The 10,061-nt window shown below is 55.0% G+C and overlaps 1 protein-coding gene across 1 annotated transcript; it reads left to right on the top strand.

The window, feature by feature from the left end:
* Nucleotides 1-4,463: 4,463 nt before the first annotated feature.
* On the top strand, nucleotides 4,464-7,385 carry ADRA2A (adrenoceptor alpha 2A). Its single transcript, XM_047826300.1, has one exon. The coding sequence runs from the start codon at nucleotides 4,599-4,601 to the stop codon at nucleotides 5,994-5,996; it is 1,398 nt and encodes a 465-aa protein (XP_047682256.1). The 5' UTR covers nucleotides 4,464-4,598; the 3' UTR covers nucleotides 5,997-7,385.
* The last annotated feature ends 2,676 nt before the right edge of the window (nucleotides 7,386-10,061 follow it).

The following is a 10,061-nucleotide window of genomic DNA, read 5'->3' on the forward strand; positions in this document are numbered from 1 at the left end:
AGGGGTAGGTCCCAGAAACCTGAGTTTTGGAAAGGCTGTTTTATGTTCTAGGAATGCAAAGGTGAACAGAACAGTCCTTCCCCCTTACTATGCCATCATTCAAGTGAACAGGTGAGCTAGTGCAATAAAAGTTCACCCAAGCCATGGAAGAAATATGCATAGGCGCCCATGAGACAGAGTGGTGACCTCCACCAAGGAAAGAACACAATTCCAGGCTGGCACCATCAGGTAGTGCCGCGTTGGCCCTCCATCAGTCATGGGAAAATGTTCAGTATTGTGTAGAGTGTGCCTAACGCTTTCTCCAATGCAGTAGCATCAGGTGTGGAATGAAGGGATGCGTCTGGCCCTCTACTGTCCTGCCCTCGCAGCAACAAGTGGACTAGGAGGACAGGGGTATAGGGAGGATCTCACAGCTCGCCAACGCTTTCATTTCTGATGAGCCTCTTGGAGGTTTCTCTTTGTCAGTGTGGTAGAGGATGGACACCCTCAGAAAGATAGTTAGAAAGCTCACTGGGCTCATAGTCAGGAAACTCCAAGTCCAGATCTGACCCTTACCCTGGGCAATCTACTTAACCTCTTTCAGCCTTGTTTTCTCTATCTGTAAAGTCGGGTAATGTCTACATTGCAGAGTTGTTTTTGGAATTATATAAAAAATATGTAGTACATAAACTGCTCGGCATTGTCCCAGGCAGGGGGTTAGTGCTAATGAAAAGTATTTATTTTTATTAATAGTAGCAATCGCAATGGACCCCCACAGGTGACTCCTTGGCCATGAAAAGTCAACCTCCATATTACAGTGGCTCTCAACCATTCTGCCTCAGATCTCTGAGGACTGTGTCACCCTCCTGGCTGTCCCACCAGGGCAGTGATTTTTAATCTGGGGCACTTCTTTGTAGCTTAGGTTGGCCTCATCAAAGTCCTCAAGTCATTTGGACACTCTCTTCCTGCCCCCCGCTGGGATTTACTGCTTAGAGCAGTGAGTCTTGAGTGTGTGTGTGTTAGCATCTGCCGAGGAACTTTGTTAAAATACACATGCTGCATCCCACCACAGCCCTGATGAATCATAACTTCCCTGGTGGAGCATTGATAAATGTATTTTACATTCCCGGGCAATGCTGATATACAGGCCTGGTTAAGAACTATTATCTTTGTGGATATCTCTCTGCTTAATGCTGTCTCATTCAGCTAGCACAGCACTAAAAATTCTAGCAAAAAATAATGGTGTCCACGTGGCTTTTCAAAGCTCAGATAGACACCGTGTGTCCAACTAAGGAGGTGATAAGGTGCATGTATAAGAGGAAGAACTTGGCACATGAGGGCCCTGTACACAGCCCTGCCTATGATCATACTAGGTACTTAACAAAAGACAGCCCTTGGTGTTTATTGGTCTCAGAGACCTTAGTTCCTTGAAACACCTGTTTTCATTCTAGTAGAAGACTCTAAACCTAGGAATTGCGGAACTCACTGGCTATTTGGGAAGCATTTAGAAAATGGGACAAGAGGTGTCGTACACAGGCTGGCAGCAGAGATCCAGAAAGGAAAGCACCGTGGCCTGTTTTCATTTTCCTTTTTGCTTCCGAAATGAGACAGGGAGAGCATCATATTAGCAGCTGGTGCGGACATGGACAGTGATGGCTGTCCGATACTCACTCCCCGAGTGTGAACAACACCGTGAGCCCCAGACTGCCTCAGGCTTTGCTTTTGTCTTTCTTATCATTCATACTTGAAGTCAGGGGCTCCTGGTCGCTGTGCAAAAATGAGTATAATCACATTTCCAGCCGAGCCTACTGCAATGCTTCTGCCTCGCCATGAGACGCAGAGCCGAGATTTGAGTAGATGGGAAGTGAGGGACTCAACAGAGGGAGGAAATTCTGTCTTTTCAGCCCACAGAAGAGGGCAATTTTGGCTCCTGAGAATTAAGACTGGTGGAGAAGTTCACCCAACTGGATCAGAGATTGGGAGATAAAGGTACTGAAGTCAAATGAGACATCTGTGAAGTACTTTCAAAAAATAAAGACTTCATGACAATGTATGGCAAGAGCTTCAATAACTATCACTGGTGCAGGCTCTCAACGACGGTTGGGGCTGAACTCCATGCTCAAGGTCCTTAATTTGTCCTTAGCCCCCAGCCAGACCTGCACCCTGCCAGGCAGAGAGGTGATCTGTTTGATCTGGAACTTCCAACTTTGGTGACTACATATTCTGCTTTATCGGGTCCTTAAATAAAGGCAACTTTTCTTTAACTTTTCTGTTAATCTCTCCTGTTAACAGCTCCTATCGCCCTGGGCTTACCCTTAAACTGCCTGCCTATTAGAAAAGTGCAGACAGCACAATACAAGCTGATACTCTAGCAATTGTTAAGATCTATTGTAGGACATCCAGCATGCTGAGAAAAACTAGCCATTCACCTCACTCCATGCTATTCCTATCAGAAACAACGTGGAAAATATTCTCTTCTTTTGGCCAGCACTCCCCCTCCTTAACAGAAAGATGATGTGTCTGCATCTGAAATGGGGGCGAGATGGGGTGGAGTATAGCTTTCCTGCCTCTAGAAAGACAAACTCGTTCACAGCAGGCCAGAACTGGTCAATCATTAGGGCAGGGTCCAGGCCTCTCATATTTGCGGGAACAGTGGGCTGTGTCAGTCCAGCATGGAATGCCAGTCCTGGCCTCTGAGCCTGCTAAGCCCTTCCCGGCGTGACTTTACCAGGTGAACTCCCACTCCCGACACACAAGTACATGCTTTAGGAAGATTTCTTCAACGTGGCAAAGTGCACTTTAAAATCTGGGTTCTCCTTTCCCGAGCTCGGACCCAAACTTATCCTGAAATAGGAGAAGGCGCTGTAGGCAAAGACTGCAGAGGCGAAAGAAAGCGCCCGGCATGGCAGCGGTGACGACGAGTTGCCAGCAGGTGTCAGTGCGCCCTCGCTCAGTCGTGGCGCGCGGCCTCCGCCGCCAAGACCCCTCCTCACCGCGTTCTAAGGAGGTGCGGTCCAGACCCGCGACGGCCGGGTGTCCCGCAGACTACTCTGCGGCTAGAACCACAGGTGGCCTCCTCTTCCCCAAGCGGAGCTCCGGACTCGGGCGGGTCCCGCTTCCCGGGGGTGCCTCCCATTCCGCAGCTGGGGTTCGATCCGAACCTGTGCCTTCCTTTCTCACCAGAACCCCACTCGCCTCGCCGCCAGGAGCACTTGCGGTCGAGGGTGGCCTGGCCCAGGACCAGCGTGCTACGGATGCTATTTGTACCCGTGGCGGCTTCTCCCGATTCGGGCCCGGGTCCCCAACTCTCTTTCCTCCCAGGACCCAGCTGGATGGGGAGCACTCCCGGGTTCCCGCTGCTTTCTGTTCCGCGGGCCCGGAGCTGCGCGGCCAATTCCCAGCAGAGGCCGCTTCCACTCCCGGGGCACGCTCTTTAAACCCCTCGCTCACGGTACCCGCCTCTCCAAAGCGCCCGTCCCGCCAGGGGGGCAAGCGCTCCTCAAGGTCCCGCGCGGGGCGCGGGCGCTAGACCCGCGGAGGGGAGGCGCAAGGGGCGGGGGAGGGTCGGTTTCCCACGTGGGGGCTGACGCCGGCTGCTCGGCAACGCTGGCTTGATCCTGGGGCTATAAAACCAGTCCACGGTGAGCGCGGCGGAGCAGCAGAGGCTCTGGCTTCGGTGCAGACGCCCAGCAGCCGGAGCGCTGCTGCCCGGCCACCCCCAGCAGCTTCTCCCCCTAGCCCCGCGTTCCTGCCCCAACTCACGGTGCCCTCGGACCCCGGCCCGTCCGGCTGGGCTGCGGCCAGCGCCCGCAGCTCGCCGGGCCAACGCCCAGAAGATCCTCTGTCTCGGCCGCGGCTCCCGGCGGGCCGGTCGCCCACCTGCCCCGGCCCACCTGAGGACGGGGGCGTCTTCATGCGGCCCGCACAGCGCTCTCCCCGCCGCCGTCGCCGCCCCAGAGCTCCGCGCGCTGCGACCCAGCCCCAGCTGGGCACGCAACTTTGGAAGTCCGGCGGCGCTCCGAGAGGCGGTAGAGTCCGCACGCTGGCCCCAGCCCGGGCCCGGCCGGCACCGCCGCGTCTGGGGGAAGCGGGAGAGTCGGTATTCGCTTCGGGGATGTAAGAAGACAGGCACGAGACCCCAGGCCCGCGTCAGCGCCCTTCGGCTGCCTCCCGGGGTGGGGGCGGGCCCCGCACACGGTAAGACCTCTTGCTTTCGCTCGGGCTCAAGAGTCAAGATATAGATATATTTTTAAAAATTTTCCGTCATCCTTCCAAGTCATCAGGCCACCGATGGTTTTTGTTCTCCCTTCTTGAAGGATCTCTCTCCCTTTCCCCATCGGCTCGACCTACTCTCTCCCGCCGCTTAGAAATAAAACTTGTGCTGAGCTGGGAAAGAGAAGGCGCCCACCACGAGCGCCGCAAGCGCAGGCCGGGCGCCGTTCGCGGGAGCCGGGCCCATGGGCTGCTAGCGGCTCTCCAGCTCCGGCCGGCGTCCCTGCGGTCCCCTCCCCATGTGAGGCGCGTAAGGGCGAGCGGGGCGCGGGAGGAAGAGGAGGACCCACGGGCGCTGGGCCGGAAGGCAACTGGCAGCAGGCCCAGGCAAGCGGGCATCCGCGTTCATGTTCCGCCAGGAGCAACCGCTGGCCGAGGGCAGCTTCGCGCCCATGGGCTCCCTGCAGCTGGACGCGGGCAACGCGAGCTGGAATGGGACCGAGACGCCGGGGGGCGGCGCCCGGGCCACCCCTTACTCCCTGCAGGTGACGCTGACTCTGGTGTGCCTGGCCGGCCTGCTCATGCTGCTCACGGTGTTCGGCAACGTGCTGGTCATCATCGCGGTGTTCACGAGCCGCGCACTTAAGGCGCCCCAGAACCTCTTTCTGGTGTCTCTGGCCTCGGCCGACATCCTGGTGGCCACGCTAGTCATCCCTTTCTCGCTGGCCAACGAGGTCATGGGCTACTGGTATTTCGGCAAGGCGTGGTGTGAGATCTATCTGGCGCTCGACGTGCTCTTCTGCACCTCGTCCATCGTGCACCTGTGCGCCATCAGCCTGGATCGCTACTGGTCCATCACGCAAGCCATCGAGTATAACCTGAAGCGCACGCCGCGCCGCATCAAGGCCATCATCGTCACCGTGTGGGTCATCTCGGCCGTCATCTCCTTCCCGCCGCTCATCTCCATCGAGAAGAAGGGCGGCGGCGGCGGCCAGCAGCCGACCGAGCCGCGCTGCGAGATCAACGACCAGAAGTGGTACGTAATCTCGTCGTGCATCGGCTCCTTCTTCGCGCCCTGCCTCATCATGATCCTGGTCTACGTGCGCATCTACCAGATTGCCAAGCGCCGCACCCGCGTGCCGCCCAGCCGCCGGGGTCCGGACGCCGCCGCCGCGCCGCCGGGGGGAGCCGAGCGCAGGCCCAACGGCCTGGGGCCGGAGCGCGGCGTGGGCCCCGTGGGCGCCGAGGCCGAGCCGCTGCCCGCCCAGCTCAACGGTGCCCCCGGGGAGCCCGCGCCCGCAGGGCCACGCGACGCTGACGCTCTGGACTTGGAGGAGAGCTCGTCCTCCGAGCACGCCGAGCGGCCCCCGGGGCCCCGCAGGTCCGAGCGCGGCCCCCGGGCCAAGGGCAAGCCCCGGGCGAGCCAGGTAAAGCCCGGGGACAGCCTGCCCCGGCGTGGGCCGGGGGCAACGGGGCCCGGCGCGTCGGCGGCGGGGCCCGGGGAGGAGCGCGGCGGGGGCGCCAAGGCGTCGCGCTGGCGCGGGCGGCAGAACCGCGAAAAGCGCTTCACGTTCGTGCTGGCCGTGGTCATCGGCGTGTTCGTGGTGTGCTGGTTCCCCTTCTTTTTCACTTACACGCTCACGGCCGTGGGCTGCTCCGTGCCGCGCACGCTTTTCAAGTTCTTCTTCTGGTTCGGCTACTGCAACAGCTCCCTGAACCCGGTCATCTACACCATCTTCAACCACGACTTCCGCCGCGCGTTCAAGAAGATCCTCTGCCGGGGGGACAGGAAACGGATCGTGTGAGCGCGGGGTCCGCGACCCGCCAACAGACTGGCGCCCACTGCAGTCAGCGGGGACCGAGGGGAGCGTCTATATAGCCCAGCACACTGAAACCCGGGTCCTGCCTGCTCCGTGTTTCCTGGCCCGGCCTTGCTCCGTGGCCTCTGTTCTTCCCTCTCAGGGAAAAGGCTGAGAGGGTCACCGGCCCCCCAGTTGTTGTTAGGGCTGCTTGTGACTTGGACCGATCTTCCTGGGTTCTTGGGCCTTCCCTAATCAGTATTGTTCCCTAAAGGTATTTTCACCTCCCCTGAGTCCAGTTCTCAATGCCGATCAGAGCAAGCAAACACTGGGCCCCAGAGGGTACTGCTCACAAAGGATTAATGGATGGGGTTACCCAGCCCTGGCTAATTGCTCTCCCCCTTATTCTAACTGTTTTTAAACAAATGCTCAGGGCAGCCCTGCCCATCCCCCCATCCCCCACTGTAAATACACACTATTTTTGATAGTACACGCTAGGATCCCCAATGTCTGGGCTTTTGATGCTGTTGGAGATGCCCTTGAGGCTGATACCTTGTCTTTGGTTCAGGCCAACCCCCTTTGTAATGCAAGTCGTTTTCCGGTGTCATTACCTCCTGTGTCCTTTTCACCAGCAACTGGTGACTGTCCCTTGGGCCTGGACCTGCTTTGAGATATCCTGAGGGGGAAAAGATTTCTGTCCATTTTTTTCCTGTGCCTAACAGCATAATTGCCTTTTTCCTATGTAAATACTACAACGAAGGACCAAGACAGAAGTAAAGGAACCTTTCTGGCATGCAGCAGCCCTGTGTATAAAGCCATTATCCTCTGATGCACCCTTCACCCCAGCAACTCACTTTAAAAGTATCTCTTTCCTGTGTCCCTCCCTCACTCCTTCCTTCCCCCCTCTCTCCAGGGCCACTGCTTGAAGAATATGTATGTTTCTATCTTGTATGTTTCTGCACCTGCCCCTCCCTCCCCAAAAGTGCTGACTGCAAGAAATCTTTTGGCTGCTGTTTTTAGACGGAGGAGTGGAAATTATGTGGAAGAAGCAAACCTGATACAATTTGCCCAAGGTAAACAGTTTGAAAAGACAAATGGGCCTGCCAAACTGTACAGTTCCTGCCCCAAGAGCTCTTAGGTATCAAAGTGTTGTCCTTTCCTCCCTGCTTTTCTGGTTGAGATCATGTTATTGATGAACTCCCCAAATCAAGGGAGAAGGGCAGAGACCTCGTGTTTACATCTGAGTTTCTACGTGTTTTAGACAGAGACTCTCTAAGGCCTGCGCTCTTATTTCACTAAAGACAAACTGATGTCAGCACATGTTGCTAATGATGGTGAATTTTTTTTAATAAAAAGTTTACAGATCAAATGTGAAATAAATATGAATTAAATGGTTCTGTTTGTTATCTGAGTTTCGAAAGCTTTGAGACTCTGGGAACATCTGATTTTATATGTGTATATATATATATATATATACACACACATATATATGTGTATGTATATATATAAATTAAATAGTACATTACATTATAAAACACTTTTGAAAGTGCCAGCAATAACAAGGATACCATTTACTAAGTGTTTCTATGTCCTGGGCACTATGATGAGCCCATCATGGGCTCTGCTTCATTTACTCTCCCTGCAAAACCTATGAGGTAGATACTATTTTTATCTCCATTTTACAGGTGAAGAAACTGAGTCTCAGAGGGCAAGTGCTTTGCTCAAGGTTAACAAGTGGTGGAGATGCATCATACCCGGCTTTATCAGGTTCCAGGGTCTGTACTCTTAACCTCAGAGCCTTGCCAAAATTACATTGACACTATAGAATGCTCCCAGCAGTGAAGTCTCTACCTAAAGTGTGCTATATACACAAAGTATGGGATGTAGCCCAAGTGTGTGGATACACACAAAATGTTACATACTGCAAAGTGTCTATATGCCCTAAAGTGTGTATATACCTCAAAGCATGGGTATACCTTAAAGTGTGGAATATACTTCAAAATGTATATCACACCTTACAGTGTGATAATATGCAACATGTGTCCCAACATGTGGGCCCTCTGTGTATGGCCCAGAGTGTGGCATGTGCACAAAGTGTAGTATAAACACCGAAAAAAAACCCCATATATTGGTTGGTGGCTTGAACTGTCTCTGGCCAAAGGCACGGATCCTTCCTATTGTGTTTCTGTAGTATTGAGTTCCACTCTGCTGTCTAGGAGGGCTTAAGATCCTCACCCTACGGTTCTGGTTATGTGACTTTGAAGCTGGAAGGGCTTTTAGAGATTCAGGAACCCAATCCCTCATCTTCAAAGAGGAAGTGACTTGCTCAGGGTCTCACAGTTCCGGGTGACAGATCTCTGCACCCAGGCTGCCTCATTCAGATAGGAACAGCCGAGCAGTGTGGAGTGGTTCTGTGCATATGTATAATCAGATGAGGCGCTGATAGAGAGCCACTCATGGACGAGCTGGTCTGAGGCAGTCAAGGGACAGGTCACGGTTTAGGAGGGTGGAGTTGTAAGGCCAGCCACCTCTCACACATGTGCACACAAGGGCAAGGGTGTGTGTGCAGGGGTGGGAGAGCAGAGAGCTCTGGGAAGTGACCTGGGCCCTGAGGGGCCTGGGAGAGGGAAAACAGTGGTTCTGAGGGGTCTTTGTTAGAGGGGGGAAGTTCCTGCCATCACCAGGCCTTCTGAGCTGCAGAGAGGAGTGGGCAGGCCCTTGGCTCCTTGCCCAGGGGCTTCATAAGCCATGGCCTTTGGCACCAAGGCTGGCTGCCTGGTCTGGAGCTGGATCCTGCTCCTCACCCCCACTCAGCCTGTCTCTTCCCTACCACCCCCCCCCCCCAACTCCAGGGCACCTATCGCCCCAAAGGCAAACAATGCCAGACAATAGGCCACCCTGGCAGGCCCTCAGGAACTGGGCTGTGTGTCCCAGACAAAGGGACAGATATAAACACTGCTGCTGTTGACTGTCTATTCTGCTGTTTGCCCTGCCCTCACCCCCAGGTGCCCTGCTCCCTGGTAAAGGGGGAAGTGTGAGCAATAGTGCCACGCAGTGCAGGCCTCTGGTGTCACCCCACATCCTCATTCCAGCGGCAGAGAAGCCTCCAAGATGGATGGGGCTGGGGAAAATAGGGGAAACAGGGCTTGGGTGCTGGGGTTTTGAGTTCCTGATGGACATCCCTGCTTGCTCACCGCAGAGGGCTCAAGCAACAGTCTGCAGAGGTCTGGGGTGGGGAGGAGATCTGAGGAGGTGAAAGGGCTCCGCACAGAGATCTTAGCGGAAAGATCAGGAGATGACTCACCCCACAGCTTTCTGTCTGCATCTGATCCTGACTATCTGGGCCCAGAGAATCTGTCTTTGCAGCCACATCTCCTATTTTATGTAACTTTGGTTGAGGTATCAAAACCCACTGGCTTTTGGGTCTGAAGTCTGTCTTGCCAGATTTACTCCTGTGAGGTGCCTTGAGTTGGGGAAGGGTAGTGCCCTGTGTGAGCCTGGACACAAACACAGCCTTCTCCCCCCAAGGCTTTGTTCATGGTCAGTTTCTGCTACGCTAACAGGCTGGAGGAGAGAATGGGAAGCGCTTGGGCTCTCCCTCTCTGTGAGTCTATAATCGAATCAGAGTTTGAGAGCCAGAAATGTCCTCCTACGTCTTCAGCCCCCACGTTGTGCTGTTCAGGGACCTGAGACCCTGACAAGCTGATCGACAGTGTGACATCACAGTCCCTCCAGCAGATCCTCCCGGCTGTCTGTCCGATCACAGATATTCAACACGAATTCTTTTCTGTGGTTCGATAAGGGAGTTGCTGATAAACCCCAGACACCCCTCTGTGCCTGCTGTGTGCTGAGCAGCACGCCTGGCACCACAAGGCGGTTCTCTTCTTTCCATGCATGGGTCCTGCAGAGCCTGGCACTTGTCTCTGTGGGAGGCAGTGGAAATTAGGGTCTTCCCTGCACTCTAGAAGCCTTAAGGCCATGTGGGGAGACGGGAAGTGCCTGCAGGAAGCATCAAGTAGCCATTCAGCAGTGACAGTGTGGTGGGGGGCAATGGATATGCGTGCCCACCAA

Source organism: Prionailurus viverrinus, chromosome D2, assembly GCF_022837055.1.
Source record: "Prionailurus viverrinus isolate Anna chromosome D2, UM_Priviv_1.0, whole genome shotgun sequence".
In the NCBI taxonomy this organism is placed as follows: Eukaryota; Metazoa; Chordata; class Mammalia; order Carnivora; family Felidae; genus Prionailurus; species Prionailurus viverrinus.